Raw genomic sequence first — 20,705 nt, forward strand, 5'->3', positions numbered from 1 at the left:
ACAAAGCATTATCCTATAGTCAAGGGATCATTTCGTAACTTTTAATAGTCGAATGACTTAATAAAGCATCACCTGAATTGGTTACTGGTCGAGCCACTGGAATGGAATAAGATAAGAATCTCTGGAGATCTTTCCTCTCCACTTACTCGATACAGGCTTTCCTTCTGTAGAAGACTTATGTCGAATGGCATAATTGTCTGATTTTTCCTCGATCTTCAAAGAAGACTGACTCCTCCTACTCCTCCTTCTCCTTTAGGATAGATCGTCGTTGGTCCTTGTTCACCAAATGATCTCACCATTTTCTAGTAGTTCGCGCGAAGGGTGATCATTTGTATATTTTACCTAAACAATATTGATTTATGATTGGACTTAAATGGACTTGAATCCTTTGAGCCCTTTTATGCATGCATATGAACTAAATGTGCTCTATTATGCCTACTAGGAAAGTTGCAAAGGGTTAGAGTTGTACTTAAAAACTCAATAAATGCTACTACCTTTTTAAGCATAGCTTTGAGAACCCATGGAGTCTAGATTCATATTAACTCTAGAAACTTGGTGTCCATCTACCATTGTAATTAATGAGAAGGGTTGAAAGCAATAAGGTTAGGAGGGGTCGTATAATGAACAGCCAAGCCTAAAGTCATGAGAATACATGAATATGATGTAGTAATCATAGATGAATCGAAGAAGGTTTGTAAGAAGAATGTCATTCTTAAAATTTTTAAATTCTCGTATATTTGTGATCATAACCGAAGGAATCCTGTTAGCATATCAGGAGCGCTTGCACTTTAGCAGCGGCAACAAATGGCGATTTTATTGAGTTTTCCGAGTTCCATCTGAGTCCCAACAGGGCATGTGTTATACTAATTTCAAGTGACCCTCACCCACCCACCCACCGTGCCGGCCTTGATCAATTATTAAGCACAAACTGTGATGTTGGACGAGGATACTCGATTTGTAGATCAATTAAATTATTACTTTTTTTTTATAAAAAATTACACAAAGATCGATTCCTCCAAATATATAAATAAACAAACCAATCTTCCTCCTTAATCCTCACATGTATCTTTTATTAACACATTAAATTTATTTGTGGCATTCATTATTAAGTGGAGGGATATACATCATCGTTTAATCTTGCTATAAAAACTCACCGATAATATTTAATTTTTTGAGCCATCGTTTATTCAAAATATATGAAAAGCTATTTACATTAAATATATCTTTTATTAATATAAGATAATATTTTTTTCGATATTTTTTAGTCATTGATAACGTATAGGGATTGGTATGATGACTAAACGTGATGGATTCTGACCCAATAGTTTTTTTTAAAATAGGGTTTGAGTCGGGTTTTTTAAAAGGATATATTCAGGTAGGGTTTGAGTTTAGAATAAAAAATATTCGACTCAACATGATCCAAAAAATAATGTAATTAAAGTTTATATATTTAGTGATGATTGCAATAATACTTATTTTGTATTATTTTTCAATTAAATCCATATTTTTATCGAATAAAATTAATACTTTTTATAAATGTATTTATTTCAGACCGGGGCAAGTTTCGGGTGAAGAATATGTGTTTTTTAAGTCAAGCCTGGTTGGCCATAAATTTGATCCAATCTGACCTATGCTCATACTTAACAACACACATATCTTATAGATATAATTATTCATTCCTGAAACTTTCAAAAATATAATATTCCATTTAACTACTAACCTAACTTAACCAATTTAGCTTTTAGACTTTTTGAATTATGTGTGAGCAATAGAACTAAAAAGTATGGTTTTATATTAATATTTTTATAATTATTTTTTATTAGTTATACATTAATATAATTAATTTTACAAAAAAAATACATTAAATTATTTTACATATATTTGAATCGGACTGAACCGGTACGAAAAAGTAAAGATCTTTGTTCATATTGGAGCCGGATCGGGTCACCCGGGTCTAGTAAACATTATTTATTCCGTCTTTTACCCGAAAAAGATAAAAAGAAAGCAGGAAATCCAGTTTTGAAGTGATTCAATTTTCAAAATTGTGCACCGCTGATTCCATATTTTAGATCTATCTCTTCCTCAGACAAAGGGCTACCATTTTCTCGCAATGCCAGCAACTGATGTAGACTTTGGTGCAGCTGTAAGGATATATATCTCTTCTGTTCTCTCGATTTCCCCTTTCTTTTTCGTTTGTAGCTTAAACTGTTTTCTTTTTCTTTTTTCTCACAGCCGCCTTCTCAATCCGCCTTCCCTATCGGGTCAGTTCATGTTTCTACCAAAACTTCTCCCTTTTTACAAAATTTCTTTTTGTTTTACTAATAATGTGTTTTCTGTGCTGTTGTTTTCAGAGAGTATACATTTGCGGATGCTGAAAACTTGGACCACTGTACAAAATACTTGAACCAGACACTCGTTACTTTTGGCTTTCCCACTTCTCTCGATCTCTTTGCCGATGATCCAGTGAGTTACTCTTTCTCTTTTCCTAAATTTACATTTTTTTTTTGAAAAATAATGATCAAAAGTTAAGGATTTCGTTTTATTTTTATGTGATTGATAGGTTTCGGTCGCGAGGACTTGCAATTGTATATATTCATTACTGCAGCAGAGGCAGCGCGACATTGATTTTAGACAGTCTGCTAATGAGCAAAGGCAACGGTAATTTTTTTTTTAATTGCAATTGACTTTCCAATATTTGGAATTTGGTAATTTATTTTCGACCTCTCAGTTGCTTGCCTTTTATTTATGATACTTCACTTCTTTTTATGAACTGGAATCTTATACATTTTGGTGTCTTGATTTTGAGATTTAGATTGGTGCATTTTCTCCCCCTTGATCCTATTTCTTTTTTTCTTTTATGGAAACTGTGATATTCTTTATAAACTTTCGTATGTCTTTATTTACTTTGAGATTTATGTGCTGGTTTTGTTTTGTCTGTACTGAATTTAATGATTTCTTTTAGGTTGCATTTGGGAATTGGATTTGAAAAGATAAATTTCGATTTCAAAGTAGTATAAGTTATGTGATGAAATACCTGTAAATATAACATACGTGATTATTTCATTTTTTTGTCTAAATGTACGGATTTCTTAGATGTTTATCAGGAGTGAATTTGAACTACCTCTGCGTGTGTCTGTACTGAATTTAATGATTTCTTTTAGGTTGCATTTGGGAATTGGATTTGAAAAGATAAATTTCGATTTCAAAGTAGTACAAGTTATGTGATGAAATACCTGTAAATATAACATACGTGATTATTTCATTTTTTTGTCTAAATGTACGGATTTCTTAGATGTTTATCAGGAGTGAATTTGAACTACCTCTGCGTGTGTCTGTGTGAATATGAAATTCATGTTTTTTATACATTTAAAAAATATAACCGTATTGAATCTTAACTAATTTATATATATAATGTAATAATGTATGCATTTCATTTTCACAATTTATATAGTCAAGAAATCCAATTCTGAACTTTCAAGTACATGTTCCCTAATATAGCATTAGATTTTTATTCATTGTTTTCCCTTTTCATGTAGATTATTATCAGATATCTCAAGATTGGAGGCAAAAGTTGAGAGGCTTGAGGCACAATTGCAAGTGAAAGATAGAGAGATAGCAACAATTACTAGAACAGTTTGAAACTTTTCATTTGTATCCTTATTTATTACTTTTTATTTATAGTAATGCTTTAAGATTTAAGATGCCAAATTGAGTTAGTTTTAATTCATATTTGAATTTAGTAATTTATGATAGTGCTGTATGATTTAGGATGCCAAAACTTCAGCAGCTTTTAAGGCACAGATTGAGAAGCTACAGCAAGAACGAGATGAATTTCAGAGGATGGTGATTGGTAATCAGGTTAGGCATATTCCACTTCTTTGGAGCGTTCTGTTTTTTTTACAATATGGAATCGACTCTTATTGTTTTTAGTTGATACTACAAAAGCAAGTGAGAACTCAACAGGTACATGAAATGAAGAAAAAGGAAAAGGAGTACATAAAGTTGCAGGTAGTATCTTATTTAGTTATTGCTCATTTTAGAGAAAATAATAAACATAAGCGAAAATATACTAATCTTTTCTATTGCAGGAGAGACTGAACCAAGTCTTAATGGAAAAAAAGAAGGAATCAAGATCAGGAATGGAAATAATGAATTTACTTCAGGTATTAATTGTGCTGGTGCCAATTGTACCTCTTAAGTGAATCTAAGTTTAATGCTTTAACGAATTTTATTATACTTGCAAACAGAAAGAAGGGCGGCAACGTGGGACTTGGAATGGGAAGAAGGCAGACAATGATTTCTATAAAAAGATTGTATGTAGGGTGATTGTTGATTATGGCTCTTATGGTATCCATTAGATTATGTTTAACAATTTTTCATCGACCAGGTGGATGCTTATGAGGCAAAAAATCAAGAATTGAAGGCAGAAAATGCTGATTTAAGAGCGTTACTGCGATCAATGCAGGTATATGCTCAATACATTCAACCCCCCATTGTCATGGTTGTTCTATTTTATCCTTATTGCATTCAGTTAATCAGATTTGACTGCACAGAAAAGTGGGATTATACGGGAAAGTAACCATTTTCCTCCATGTGCGCTAATATAACATTTTTTTTTCTTTTGTAGCATGGAAAGATTAAATTTGTTTAAGGTTTGATTCATAGCTTATTATATGAAATTGAATTCACTTTTTTTTTTTTGCTTCATTGATTGCAAATGATGTGAAATCATTGTTGATGTCTCACTGCAGCATATTTTCCCTATACAGCTGCTAACACCTGTTTAAGATTAACAATGCAATTATGCAAATATGTTCTTTGTTACCATAGTAGTTTGATGCTGCTGTCAGCTTACTGGCAGAATTTCTTTCTCCTCTTTCCTGTTTTTGGTGAAAGCGTTGAGCTCATTGTCATTTTTTGAGGCTCTTTGAATGGAAGATTAATTTATGAAATAAGATTACCTCCGGGAGGACTAATGTGATGCATCTAGAAAGGACATGGATGATTAGGAAGTATGAAGCATAAGAAACATAAAAGAATGAAAGAAACATGAGAGTGTTGGTTTTAATAATGAGTGCTGCCCTTTTGAATATATTGGCGATATTCTATGCTGGTCGTACAACTCTACCCAGAGTTTGGTGATGCTATTTTATTGGCAAGCCTTGACCTAGTATGGCTTCTGTAGTCACTCATATAGGAGTTGGGTATTATATTTTCTTAAAACATAAAGCATGTTACTGCTACTGTCTTAATTATCATTTCGCTGGAACATCATTATTCTTGTAAGGATCATAGCAATTTCATAAGGGGGTGTACTTAGGTAGAGGAATTAACCTTTAAATGTTTCTTGTTTCTGGCACTCGGTATTCAGTTTTCCGCATATAGTTTGTACCCATGAGTTCTGACAGAAGCTTTGGTTACAGGTAGATATGCGTGATTTCTTTAATGCTCCTAATGGGATGCCGAAGCAATCTCTGCCTGTTAGTGATAGACATGAAAATGATCCATCGCAATCTCCATTGGGTGGGCGGACGGTATGACTTAAATGATGCAAAATTGCTGCTGATTACCAGTGCATTAAGTACTGCTTCTAAGCTGTTTAGGTTATTGTTTACAGGATGTCTTTGATCTTCCTTTTCACATGGCTAGGGATCAAATAGAAGAAAGTCTTCGCACCAAGATGGCTTCTGTAAAAGTATTCTCTCTGTTAAATTGGGTTACACAATTATCGACATTATCGACTCTAGTAAGATTGTCGTGTTGACAATTCTTTTTCATTCTTTTATTTTCAAGGAGAGAATGGTTCAATTACAGGATGCACAAAAAGGTGCAGAAGTCACTTCTGAAGCAACAGAGAGGGAGCTTGAGCTTGAAGCTCAACTTGTTGAAGCGAGGAGCATAATCCAGGAACAGGTAGCCATGTTTTGCCAATCAGAAAACGCAGTCTGTTAACGAGTTATATTGCGTATTAGATGCATAATGTGATCATATCTTCCTAGGTTAACAATCAAGCATTCTGCATTTCTTATCCTACATATCTAAGTAAACTTGTGATAGAATTTGTAAGGATCTCAGTTAAGCAATTTTTTCGGTCCTTTTAATTCATTGAAATAATTCTTCTTATATATATAATATATATATATATATATATATATAATGTTTAATTTAACATGTATACATAGTTATTCACTTCTTTTGTCATAATTGTTAAGATATAAATATGACACGGGTCTTATTGCAGGCATCCATTATGTCCAAACATCTTGCTAAGGCAGACAGACCGAGGTAGTAATCTTCTTGTTGTCTTGTGGAATAAAATTTTCTTTTAATTGTTCATGTAATGATGGAAGAGCTAAGATTTCCATTTAAATCTGAACAGGGAATCCGTTATTCCATCACCGGCTGAGGTATGCTAGATTGACATCTGAATTATCGAGTCACCTCGAGTAAACTTTTTCCTTGTTTTATGGTTAAAGCTTTGAATAAAATATGAATTCCAACTTTGTCATTTATTGTTCTTTTTATGAGAAGTTTTTCCTTGAGAAGTGTCAGAGATTAATAATAAAGGAGATAGGAATATCTGCTCGACTAAATTTCACGTTCTTTTGTATCAGGATTCATGCTGTTTGTAGTTTTCTGTAATTCCGATTGCCTTGATTTTCAGGGGGTATAAAATAGGAAGCCTAAGGTCGATGTCTGCATTTTCGGATTAAGATCAACCGATGTTGGTTCATTCGGAAAAGTGTGTGGCAGTAAGCTAGCTAGTAAGTGTATTCAGATTGCTGTAACTAAATTAAGGATTTATTCTGAATTCTGTAATGCTAAAGTAATTAGATTTTAGGAATCGTCACTTGTAAATTGTATGCTTACCGGGAATTCATTATCTAGTTGTATCACATGCTAGCTTTAAGCAGAAGAATACTGCCTATTGTGTATTGAGAGTTTGTTGAGCTTAGCTTTAAATTTATGTGTTTCGTTTTAGATTTTGCTGTAATTTAAATTTCTTTTTGTTTCTATTATAGTCCGATCATGACATTGGAAACTATGTTAATTTTGAAAAGCAAAGAAAGACAACTATGGAAGAATGAGACATGTTAAGGGTGGTAGGGTAGTTGTGAAAGATGGTTTGGGATATGGTTTTAAATTGTTATCAACAATCAGTTGGTCTAGTGTGATGAAACACTAGATCCTTTAAGTAAGATCAGGGGTTTGAATCTTGGAGCAAATTGGATTGGGAGGGTTGTCATCGCCTTTGTAGTACCCGATCCGGATTAGTTAATTAATAGATCGGATATATGTGGTTATACATGAAAAAAATTGTTAGGGTTGAGGGGTGAGGTTTTTGGGTTTGAGATTGTGAGAGTGAAATCGGTGAGCTTTTAAAGGTTTTGGGATGGTAAGAGTAAGGTTGGTAAGGATTTGAGTTTTTAGAAGGTGAGAGTTTGCATATTGGGATTAGGGTTTAGAGATTTTATTTTTATTTTTTATGCATAATATTAAAATTAGCTCCCAACATTGATTAAAATAGTCATTTTGGTCTCTATTCTTTTTGTAAAATATTTTAGCTCACAATATTTCATTTTAGGGTAAAAATGTATTTATGTGGATGAAAATCGTTAGTTAAAAAATGGTCAACATTTCAAAATATGACATTTTATCCTGAAATGAAATGTTGAAGGTTAAAATGCTCCAGAAAAAAGAATAAGAGTCAAATTAATTATTCAGTCAAAAGTTAAGGGTTATTTTGCCTTAGAATGAAATATTGGGTCAAAATGCTAAAAGAAGAAAATGAGTCAAAATGATAATTTTAGTAAATATTGGGGGTTAGTTTTGACATTATACATTTTTTCTAGTTTAAATTTCATACTATATAAATATTAGTAAAACAAGTCATATAATAATTAAATAAATTATATCATCGTACATTTTATTCTTTAATGGTAGAATGATTAAAACAAGAATATGTTTGAAGTAAATTAATTAAATTAATTTTTGAAATTTTAATGATTAAAATAGGAGAATAAATAAACTGAATTTGAACGAATAATGCTATGTTCGTATCTGTTTGATTATTTTTGAAGTGTCTATATTCGATTCGTGTTTGTTTAGATTTTTAGTATTGTGTTTGTGTTCATTCGTTTAGTGTTTTTTTTTATAGAAATAAGAAGTCTCATTGAAAACCTCCCTCATAGTAGTCCTTTACCCTAAGGCAAGAACCGCCTAGCGGAAGGAGGAAAAGAATACCTCAATATATTATTAATAAATCGATTACATAAGACTTGAACAAACTCCTATTACATCTGTTCTCTAAAACACACAAAACAACTAAATACAAAGGTTACAATCACCCAATCTCCTCATTTGCTAGCTTATCAGCCTTGCAATTACAACATCTAAGTATCAACCTTAGAGTAATCTCTTTATCTGAAACAATAGACACAATTTCCTTAACTAGATTTGTAAGAAAAATAGGAACCGAAGAAGGAACTTTAATCCAATCCACTGCTGACTTGCAATCACTTTTAATAATCGGCATATCCTTCAATACCCATTCTGAATAGATAAAGATGTCGATACTTTTTTTTATGACTTTCAATTCTACTAGAGGGGGAGGGTTAGGACCAACATTTTCTGAAAAAGAAATAATAATAGAAAATTTCCAATCTCTAAGAATACCCCTTATTCCACCTATCATCCCAACACTACTAATAACCCATACACATTCATCTTAAAGAAATCAACTGGAGGATGACTCCAGCAAAGCACATGCCTGTTCTAAGCCTTAAAATCATTAATTTTGTCTGCCAAGGAAGGGTCTCTAATTAACAAATCCACCTGAATAGGGACTAGAGGATACTTTACTAGAAACCATTTCGCTAACCTGAATCGAACAATGAAAAACAAGGAGAATATGTCCAACTTTTCTTTTTCAAGACAATGTCATTCATTATCTTCTATATTGACCAAAAAACTGCTCCCGGAATAAACTTTCATATAAAGATATTAGCCCTCAAATCTGACCACGAGCTGAGAATGGAGGAAGGATCAGGAGGCAGAGCTAAGGCAAGACCCCAGAAGCCTATTAATTTGTTCCAAAGTTCCCACGAAACAGAGCAGGAAATGAATAGATATTGAATTGTTTCATCAAACTGATTGCAGAGAGGGCAGAGACTGTCTTCACCTATGGGAAACCCTATTTTCTTCAACTCCACTCTCACAGCTATTTTTTGATGAGAGACTTGCCAAAGGAATGTCTCAACTCTTGGAGGAACTAAACCCAACCAAATCCATTTCTTTCACAAAAATAGATCGTCATTAAGAGAAGAAAGTGACATCCTACAAGCTTTAACTGAAAACAATCCATCACCCATTCCATTCCACAATAGAAAATCATCCATTGAATCAATTAATTTAATGTTATTAAGCCTATCCAATAAACCACTAACTGTACCACTTCCCAATCGCATAAATTCCTCCTAGTTTTAATGTTCCACTCCCATCCATTCGAATCAAAGCTTCCAAAGTCAGCCACATTACCCCACTTATTAGATGAAAGGGCATAAATCCTAGGAAAAAGAAATTTCAATGTAAAATCCCCAATCCAAATATCATTTCAAAAGAGATAGATTTATCATTACCAACTTGTAACTTTGCATGGGATATAAGACAACCTCCAACGGAATCATTTTTCATGAAATTATTGACAATTCCTCTCCAGATCCAAGAGTGTTGAAAACATTTTGATGTTTCGATATATCAAACTAAATATAAATAAGTTTTGAGAATTTACAAAGATTTTTATAAGTATATTCGATTCAATTAATCAAATATCAAATTATTACTCCAAGTCTTTCAAGATCAATTTCAAACCTTACTAAATGTGTAAAATTGTGTTTTATACTTTATATATTTTTGAAACAATTTTCACAAAGTATTCGAACAAAAAATGAGCCTAAAATCAATTTTTCAAAGGAGTGTACCGATGCACCAATCTATGCATCGATGCACTCAGGGTTTTATGAAAAACATCGAATGCATTTTATGCATCGATGCACAGACCATGGATCAATGCACTCTAGCTTGTTTGAAACATCGAATGCACTCTATGCATCAATGCACTCAATGCACCAACCCTATGCATCGATGCACCAGACGCTTCCAACTGTTTTATTAATTGTTTTCACACTTAAACGACTATATTGACTCCACTAATCATCCCCAACTTTCAGAATCAATTGAAGGAGTATTTAAACAAGCTTAGAAGCCATTGATCAACAAGAAGAAACAACAAGAATCAAGAATTAAGAGATAATCAAAGAGAAAGCATCAAACCTCAAGTTTGAGCATTTCAAGCTTATTTTTCATTCAATATTCATTTTGCTTTCAAGAACACTACTTGTACTCAATTGTATTCATTTTTAGTGTTCTTTTTTTTTAGAATTGTGCAAACAATCTACCTTGTGAGGATTTCCTTGTAAGTTTGCAAATTTGTAATCTTCTCTTTGAGAAAGAGTGTTCTCAAGAATTGGGGTATATTCTTGAGGAAGTTATAAGGTTATCTCTTTGGCCTCAAAAGAAAGAACAAATTAGTGAATTTGTTGGAAAATTCTTAGTGTGGATAGTTAAGGTAGTGGACGTAGACTTTGGTTGAGAAAGTCGAACCACTCTAAATCGCTGTGCAAATCTTTTCAATTTTCTGCAAAAGCTTCCACCAAAATTTTAATTGTCAATTCACCCCCTCTTGGCCGATTCCATCAATCGATTAACTCAACAATTGGTACCAGAGCCACACTCATTTGAAGGTTTAATCGCCTCTTGAGTCGATTCGGGAAGAGTTACATCGATAATCAAGTCATCAATGGCCTCTACTTCAAACTTCGACTCCGGTCTCGATTCGATGCCCGTCAACAAGCCTCCTTTCTTCAATGGAGCTAACTATGCCTATTGGAAGAATATGATGATGTATTTCATTCAAGCAAGTGACATGAGAGCATGGAATGTTGTAGAAGACAGATATATCAAGTCTCTCACTCATCCAAGATTATGGAGTGAAGGAGAGACAAGAATATTTCAGCTCAACTCCAAAGCCATCCATATCATATTTTGTGCTCTTGGACCAGATGAATATGGAAGAGTTTCATCTTGTACAACTGCCAAAGAAATATGGGATAAACTACAAGTCACTCATGAAGGCACCGACGAGGTAAAAGAATCTAAAATTAGTCTTCTAACACATATCTATGAAAATTTCAGGATGAAACCAAATGAAGATATCAAAGCTATGATAGATAGATTTTCAACGATTGTCAATGGTCTCAAATCATATGGAGAGATCATTTCAAACGAGAAGCTTGTAAGGAAGTTAGTTTACTCACTTCCAAAATCGTGGCAATCAAAGAAGACGACAATCATCGAGGCTAAAAACCTAAAGTCCTTAACTCTTGAAGAGCTAATCGGTTCCCTCCTCACTCATGAAATGATTCTTGAAGATGAGGTGGACCTCGATAAGATTGACGAGACACCAAAGGAGAAGGAGAAGAAGAAAAACATTGGAGTTACTCTCAAATACATAAAAGATGAGAGTGATTCGGATGAAGATGACGATGACGAGGAAATGAAATTGTTTGCCAAACGGTTCAGAAAAATGATGAGACCTTACCGAGGAAGAAAAATTCAAACAAAATGAAGGCTTCAAAAATGAACTAAAAGAGAAGGACCCTATCATTTGCTATGAATGCAAAAAGCCATGGCATGTCAAATATGATTGCCCAATTGAAGAGAAATGGTCAATCAAAGAATAAGCACAAGGCTCATGTGGTTATATGGAGCGATGAAGAAGGTTCCGATGAAGAGGAACGAGAAGTAGCAAACTTGTGCTTGATGGCATTCGGGGAAGATTCTAAGGTAACCTCTAACTCATTTGATTTAGATGATTTATCTTATGATGAGTTATCAGAGGAATATACTGGGTTGACTTCGGATTATGAGAAATTATTTTTAAAATATAAACATGATATTTCAAAATTGAAAAATAAAAATAATCTCATATCCAAGACCAACAATGATCTTGAAAGTAAAATAAAAAATGTGCAAATCAAACTAGAAGAGTTTGAAAAGAAAATTTCTGATTTGTATAATTTACTTTCAAAGGTCAATGATGATCATCAAAAGGAAATTGATGATCTTAAAGCTTCTTTTGATAAAGTTTGATCAAAAAGTTTTGAAAAAGGAGAAAATTCAAAAACCATCTTTGTTAGAAAAAGTTTTAGAAATTACAATCATAGAGGTCCTCGAAGAACCTCTAATGGAAAAATCGTTAGAAGTATATGGGTTCCTAAAGAAATTATTACTACTACAGATAAGGATATCCTACACAAATGGATACCTAAGGGTAGGGGTGCACAAAAAATCCGAATATCCGATTTTGCGAAAAAAAATATCCGAAACCGGATTTGGGAAAAACCGGTTTTTTTTTAACCGGATCGGATTTTTTTAAACCGGTTATTTTAACCAGTTTAGAGAAAAAAAACCTAGACCGATTTTTTACCGGATAAAAAACCGGTTTGAAAAAAACCGGTTAAAAAACCGATTTTTATCCGGAAAAAAAAATCGGTATGGGTTTAAAAAACTAGCCGTTAATATAGCCGTTGGGGGGGATTTTGTGACCGTTTTTGACCGTTTTTTCTTTAAAAAATTACCATTTTACCACCCTAAACATGCATAAATAGGTTGGGGATGTATTTGGTTGATTACAAATTTCTCAAATCTTATTACACAACACTTAAAACATCTCTCAAATCTTATTTTTGTAATTTTTTGTTCATCATGAGTAACACGGCTGAATCTTCCGTCGGGGGAAACCTTGAAGTCGTGAGAGTGATCGAACACACTCGAAACAAAGACATTTGGGATCACTACGATTTATGTGAGATGTCAAATGGCTCGAGGAAGGCGCGTTGTAAACTTTGTCTAAAGTTTCTTGCATCGGAAGGAAACACAACGTTGAAGAACCATTTGAAAAAAATCATGCAAGGCACTTCGCTCAAGATCGGATCCTAGTCAATTGAATCTTACACCGCAAGGTGGTGTTTTTGTTTACGACAACGAAAAATTACGATAAGCGTTTACAAAGTTCGTGATTACAAAAGCATTGCCGTTCGACCACTTTGATGATGAAGATTTCACGACAACAATTCAACAACTAATGCAACCACGTTATACTCAAGTAAGTCGTACTACCCTTAGAAGAGATGCTATAAAAATGTGGCGTACGGCGAGGGAAAAAATGATTTTAGGATTCCAAGAATACCGTTATGGTGTGTCGCTTACATGTGACGTTTGGAGTTCCCCTCATAATACCGGAAATTCTTTTTTAGCCGTTACGTCACATTGGTTAGATCAAGATAATTGGCAAATGATGAAAAGAACAATCGCGTTTGAATTATTCGGTGAGCCGCATACCGGTGCTAATTTATTTACACTTTTAAAAAGGGTAATTTGTCTTTATAAATTAGAAAATAAAGTTTTTTCTATATCCTTTGATAATGCATTGAATAATACAAACGCGGTTCCAAGATTGAAAATATTACTTTCACCAATTTTAGACGGTGCGTTTTTTCATACCCGTTGCGTTGCACACATAATTAATTTATCCGTGCAAGCCGGTTTGGAGGTTATTGAGCCGATTAGATTAGAATTTAAAACAATGATAAAATCGGTTCTTTGTAACAACAACAAAAGACTAAATGATTATAAACGATTTTGTAAGTCCGTTAATAAAAAAGCTTTGGGTCCTAATTTGGATTGTCCAACTCGTTGGAACTCAACTTGGATGATGATGCATACTGCCTTAAGGCAAAGGGAAACATTGCAAACATTTCACGATCGGCTTTTCGAGAGGGGTCATGTCCCAAACATTTATCCGGATTCGAGTTGGGAAACTATAGCCAAAATAACCGATTTGCTTGAGGTTTTTAAAAATGCAACAACTTTTTTATCCGGTGTTTATTACCCTACTAGCCCGTTGGTTCTTAATCAAATATTTTTGTTGGCTACCCGACTAAATGACTTTGAATTTGAAACCGAAGTTTTTCAAGAAATTGGCTTTGCAATGAAGGAAAAACTTTTAAAATATTTTAAGGAGATTCCCCCCATTTTTACTTGTGCCGCCACTTTAAACCCAACGTTAAATGTTGGTGGGGTTGAAACACTAATTGAACAAATTGCGTTTGCTTTTAATCTAACCGATGATGAACCCAACTTTGTCCAAAACCAAATAAATTATTTTAACAAATGTTTTCGAGACATGTTTGCAATTTATTTAACTAAATACGGATCAAGTAATGTAATACACGATCAAATGAGAATGAATGCGGAATCATCTAGTAGACGTCCAAGTAACATAAATTTGAATCTTTTTAACACTCTTGTAAATTCCCAATCCAAACGATCACGTACTACCACCCCAAGTAGCGAGTTGGGAAATTACATGTCATGCGATTTTCTATCAAAATGACATTTGAAGAGTTTGAAAGTTTGGATATTTTGGCTTGGTGGAAAGAAAATGAAGCACAATTTCCGATTCTAGCCGCCATGGCCCGTGATTTACTAATCGTCCAAGCTTCTACGGTAGCTTCGGAATCCGTTTTTTCTGTTATTGGTAGGGTTATATCGCAACGGAGATCAAGACTAAGTCCCGAGTCGGTGGAAGTATGCATTTGTTTAAAGGATTATTTGGATGGAGCGGCTCGTAAGCAACATATCACCACCCTAGAAGATGCAATTGATGCCGATTTGGAAGCAAACTTACACATTGAAGAAGTCGAACTTGGAATATCCCCTCCAAACGAAGAAGGCGAAGATGATGAAGAAGAGATGGCAATGTAGTTTATTTTATAACTTTATTTCAATTATCGTAAACTTTGTTTCAATTATCGAACTTGAAGTTTTTAAGTATTTGAATTTATCGAACTTGGAAGTTTTTAAGTATTTGAATTTATCAAACTTGGAAGTATTTAAGTATTTCAATTATGTTGAGTTAATTAAGTATTTCAATTAAGTATTTGAATTTATCGAACTTGAGGTTTGATGCTTTCTCTTTGATTCTCTCTTGATTCTAGTTGCTTGATGTTTCTTGTCTTTGATCAATGACTTCTAAGCTTGCTTAAATACACCTTGAATCACTTCTGAACGTTAGTGATAATTAATGAAGATAATATAACCGTTTAAGTGTGAAAACATTTAATAAAAATGCTTGGAGCGTGGGGGGAATCGGTACCCTCTCATAGGGAATCGGTTTCCTCTCATAGGGAATCGGTTCCCTAAGTGTAAAATTCAAATATTTCAACCGTTGAATAGGGGGAAACGGTACCCCCTATGGGGGAATCGGTTCCCTCCGAGCATTCTGGAAATCTCGGAGCCAAACCATTCAGTGAGGAATCGGTACCCCCTTGGGGGGAATCGGTTCCCTATGAGCAATCTGGAATATTAAAATCGGTTTTTTTATAACCGGTTTTTTAAAAAAACCGGTTTTTTTAAAACCGAAACCGGTTACACCGGTTAGGATATCCGGCCCTCCAAACCGGTTAGAAACCGAACCGGTTATTTTATAAACCGGTTTTTTTTCTATGGGAAAAAACTGGATCGGATAAAAACCGATCCGGATCGGATTGAAATCCGACAAATGTGCACATCTACCTAAGGGGACTAGGATTTTGGAAACTAATGAATATGGACCCAAAAGAATTTGGGTACCAAAAAATCAAAAATTAATCTATGTTTGTAGGAAAATGAGCATTGCTACAAGGCACGGGAAACAAACTCAAACTCATGGTACCTTGATAGTGGATGCTCAAGACACATGACCGGAGATAAAAGTCGGTTCATAGAGCTTAATGCCAAAAATGAAGGAGATGTGACTTTTGGTGATAACTCAAAAGGTCACATTGAAGGTATAGACACTATAGGTAATAGCTCTTCCATACAAATTAAGAATGTTTTATATGTGAATGGATTAAAGCATAATCTTTTGAGTATTAGTCAATTTTGTGATAAGGGATTCAATGTCATGTTTGAAACTAATGGTTGTAAAGTTATTGACATTGCATCTAATCGGATTATGTTTATTGGTCATAGAATAGGAAACAATTACATGGTGCATTTAGATTCTATAGATATGACTAATTTATGCCTAGTTGCTAAGGATGAGCATGATAGTTGGTTATGGCATAGGAGACTAGGACATGCTAATATGAGTGTTTTGAAACGGCTAATTCAAGGAGATTTAGTTCGAGGGTTGCCTAAGCTTAAATTTGATAACGATAAAATCTGTGATGCTTGTGCTAAAGGAAAACAAAAACGAATTTCTTTTAAATCCATTAATGGCGTATCCACTAGTAAAGTATTACAATTGATCCATTTAGATCTTTTTGGGCCATCTAGAACTACTAGCTTGGGTGGAAAACAATATGCATTTGTTTTGGTAGATGACTATTCTATATAGACTTTGGTTCTATTCTTAAGTACTAAAGATGAAGCATTAGAAAAATTCATCACGTTTTCAAAAGTAATCCAAAACGAAAAAGGTTACTCTATAACTAGTGTTAGGAGTGATCATGGAACTGAATTTGAAATCTTGGATTTACTGAATTTTGTAATTCTAATGGTATTAGCCATAATTTTTCAGCACCTAGAACCCTTCAACAAAATGGAGTTGTTGAGAGGAAAAATCGAACTTTAGAAGAAATGGATAGAACCATGCTTTGTGAAAACAATTTGCCAAAATATTTTTGGGCGGAAGCCACAAATACAGTTTGTTATGCTATTAATCGTGTAATGATTAGACCTATTTTGAAGAAAACTCCATATGGACTATTTAAAAATTAAAATCCTAATATTAGCTATTTTCATCCTTTTGGATGTAAATGTTTTGTTTTAAACAACGGTAAAGACAATATTGGCAAATTTGATGCTAAAAGTGATGAAGGAATTTTTCTGGGTTATTCTTTAAATTCTAAAGCTTATCGAGTATTTAATAAAAGAACTTTAGTTGTAGAAGAGTCCATACATGTTGTTTTCGATGATAATCCCATTCCGAGGAAGGATTCTTGTTTGAATGGTGATGTAGGTATTATAAACACAAATGACGTTAGACATGACGTTGGAGAACCATCATCAAAGGAAGAAACGAAATATGAGGAAACTCATGATCCTCTCGAGAATCTAACCATTGAAGAAAGGGAAGTATCTTACCCAAGAGAGTACAACTATATCAAGGATGGTGAAATAATAGGTGATCCATCCAAAGGGGTAACAACTCGTTCTTCTCTTAGAAATATTTGTAATTATGTTGCATTTATCTCATGCATAGAGCCTAAGAATATTAAAGAAACATTAAATGATGAACATTGGATTATGGCTATGCAAGAAGAGTTAAATCAATTTGAGAGGAGTAAAGTTTGGACATTAGTTGAAAGGCCTAGTAATAAATCTATTGTAGGTACTAGATAGGTATTTAGAAATAAGCTTGATGAAAGTGGTAATATAGTGAGAAACAAGGCTAGACTTGTTGCTCAAGGGTATACTCAAGAAGAGGGCATAGATTATGATGAAATATACGCTCCCGTAGCTAGGATGGAAGCAATTAGAATGTTATTAGCATTTTCATGTTTTCATGAATTTAAATTATATCAAATGGTTATTAAAAGTTCATTTTTAAATGGTTTTATAAAGGAAGAAGTGTATGTGGAACAACCTCCTGGTTTTGAAGATTTAAAATTTCCAAATCATGTTCTTAAATTGACAAAAGCGCTTCATGGTTTAAAACAAGCTCTTAGAGCTTGGTATGAAAGATTGTCAAACTTTTTAATTGAAAAAGGTTTTTCCAAAGGGAATGTTGACACTACATTTTTTTAAAGCATAAAGGTAAAGATTTATTAGTAGTTCAAATTTATGTTGATGATATAATATTTGGTTATACTAATAATGTTCTTTGCCAAGAATTTTCTAAGCTAATGCAAAGTGAATTTGAGATGAGCATGATGGGGGAGCTCTCATTTTTCTTCTGACTCCAAATCAAGCAAAGAAAAGATGGCATCTTCATCAATCAAGCTAAGTACGTCAAATATATGCTCAAGAAGTTTGGATTGGAAAATAGGAAACCTCATAACACTCCAATGAGCTCATCAACAAAGCTTGACATAGATAAAGGAGGTAAATGTGTGGATGTTAAATTATATAGGTCAATGATTGGTTTTTTGCTTTATCTAACTGCAAGTAGACCGTACATTATGTTTAGTGTTTGTTTATGAGTTAGATTTCAATCAAGTCCTAAGGAATCACATTTACTAGCTGTTAAGAGAATCTTTATATACCTTAAGGACACTCCTAGTTTAGGACTTTGGTATCCTAGAGACTCTAGCTTTAGCTTGCGTGCCTTCTCTGATGCGGATTATGGAGGATGCAAATTAGATAGGAAAAGCACCTCCGGTACTTGTCAATTCCTTGGAAATATGTTGATTTCTTGGTTTTCAAAGAAACAAAATTGTGTGGCATTATCTACCACTGAAGCGGAATGCATTTCAGTCGGTAGTTGTTGTGCACAAGTTTTATGGATGAAACAACAACTTTTTGATTATGGAATTGAAGTTGGTATCATTCTTATCAAGTGTGACAATACTAGTGCTATTTGTCTCACTAAAAATCCCATCCAACACTCTAGAACTAAGCATATTGAAATTAGACATCACTTCATTAGAGACCATGTCACTAAGGAAGACGTAGTTCTAGAATTTGTTGATACTTTGCACCAATTAGCAGATATCTTTACAAAACCTTTAGACAAAGAAAAATTTTGGACACTTAAGAGAGAATTAGGTTTAACTGACTTATCTTCACTTAGTGTTTAAAATATTTTTAGCACTTTTAATAATAAATGAAAAATGCTTGTAATAATAATTTTTGATTGCATTCTCTGCTATTAGTTAGGGGAAGTTTATGTTCTTTGGTGAAAATTAATTTTATGTTCAAATATAGTTTAAGTATTAATTTGATTGATTGAGCATGCTTAATTTTCAATATATGAGTTGCCAATACCACTAGAGCTAATTAATTTAGCATTTTTGAGTGTTTAAAATGGATTTTTGACATTTTTGTGCTTAATGCATCAATACCCTTAACAGTGCATCGATGCATCCCTTTGAACGTGCATCGATACATCATGAAGATGCACCGATGCACTCCTTGAATGTGCGTCGATGCATCCATCGGGTTTTTGGATAAAAACCCTATTTCTTCCTCATTTTCTCAAAACAATCTTAAAACTCTCTCTCGACCGCCGCTCCTCTCCCTCTCCTCACTCTCAAAATTGCTCCAAAATCAATGTTTTTTATCGGAATTCATTCTCATTTCATCTCAAAGTCCTGCTATTATCATTAAATCGTGCAAAACAACATCACATTCCTCTCAAATCCGAAATTTTCAAGTTAATATTTCAAAACCTCTGTTTTATTGATTTTTGAACTTAGAACTAGTTTTGATTAGTTCTAGGATAAATATTATATCGGACATTGATTATATTATGGTTATAAACTAGATTTTACAATCAATTTCATCAAAAACAAGCAATTTTTCAACGTTATCTTTGAATTTTTGAAATAAAAAAATTTCGAAAATCATTGTTTTGATTTAATTGTAATTTTTTTAATGAAAACTATATGAATTATGATATCGCTAAATGTTATTTTCAAAAAGTTTTCAAAAACTATGCCCATTAGGATTCGGTTTAGAGAGCCTTGAATTATTGCGGACTCAATTGAGTTTTGGGATTGATTAAATTACATACATGTGTTTTTCAAATTGCAGGTTACATTCTTTATTCTGATTCCTTAAACCATGTCAAATCCTAAACGCCCTAGAACCTCTTCTAGTCATTCTACCCAACCTTCTAATCCCGTTCCTCCTAATCTCGTTCCTCCTCAACCTATAAATCTTATAGGAGCCTGTTTTAATATGCTTGAACGTCGTAGAGAAGAATTGTACCATATGTACATGAATTCTTTCCAATCTTATAAAATCTGGGAAGAGTGTATTCCTTCTGTTCAAGCCATGATTGATATTGACTTCGAATACCTTCCGATTCTCAAAACATGGAAGTTTGATAAACTATTTTCCCTTAAACATATTGTCTATCATCAGTTAGTCCGCATTTTCTACTCTAATGCGGTATGTATTCAAAACCAGACTCAATGTGGGATTATAGGAATTAGATCCTATCTTTTAGAACAATATATTCATATTGACCCCGAGTCTATAGTTAAGGAATTTGGGTTAGATGACAATGGTTTATACAATGAGAAATAAACTGTGGCATATTCCTATATCCCTAATGCTAGTGTCAGTACCTTACGTACTCATCACGATCGTTTTCTTCATTTGATGATCTCTTGGTGGTTTAGACCATCCGGAGGTAGGTACTCCACTCTTCGTACTAGGGATTTATGGTGGATGCACTGTATCAAGAATAAGAACAAAATAAATTTGCCACACATCATATTTAGTGAGCTAGTGGATACTATAAACATTATTCCTTCAAAACATGTTGAAACTTTAGTTTATGTGTGTGTCTACTTAGTAACCTTTTTATTAAACTCGATCTTAACGTCTCTCTTGACAATCTCATTCCTCTCCAAAACCAAATCAATCTCACC

General features: G+C 33.6%; 1 protein-coding gene across 2 annotated transcripts; it reads left to right on the forward strand.

Moving 5' to 3' along the window:
- Positions 1-2,030: 2,030 nt before the first annotated feature.
- LOC120150362 (afadin- and alpha-actinin-binding protein-like) lies at positions 2,031-6,935 on the forward strand. 2 transcript variants are annotated; one of them, XM_039163054.1, is made up of 16 exons: positions 2,031-2,143; positions 2,233-2,261; positions 2,352-2,463; positions 2,561-2,658; positions 3,537-3,633; positions 3,769-3,858; positions 3,946-4,008; positions 4,089-4,163; positions 4,248-4,313; positions 4,388-4,465; positions 5,424-5,534; positions 5,618-5,695; positions 5,794-5,913; positions 6,242-6,285; positions 6,380-6,407; positions 6,665-6,935. In XM_039163054.1, exons 1-16 carry the CDS (start codon positions 2,111-2,113, stop codon positions 6,671-6,673), a joined length of 1,131 nt encoding a protein of 376 aa, XP_039018985.1. In that variant the 5' UTR covers positions 2,031-2,110; the 3' UTR covers positions 6,674-6,935. The 2 variants fall into 2 exon arrangements, with proteins under 2 accessions (XP_039018985.1, XP_039018984.1); XM_039163053.1 differs by lacking the exon at positions 6,380-6,407.
- The last annotated feature ends 13,770 nt before the right edge of the window (positions 6,936-20,705 follow it).

Source organism: Hibiscus syriacus, unplaced genomic scaffold (genome assembly GCF_006381635.1).
Source record: "Hibiscus syriacus cultivar Baekdansim isolate YM2019G1 unplaced genomic scaffold, ASM638163v2 tig00111022_pilon, whole genome shotgun sequence".
Taxonomy (NCBI): domain Eukaryota; kingdom Viridiplantae; phylum Streptophyta; class Magnoliopsida; order Malvales; family Malvaceae; genus Hibiscus; species Hibiscus syriacus.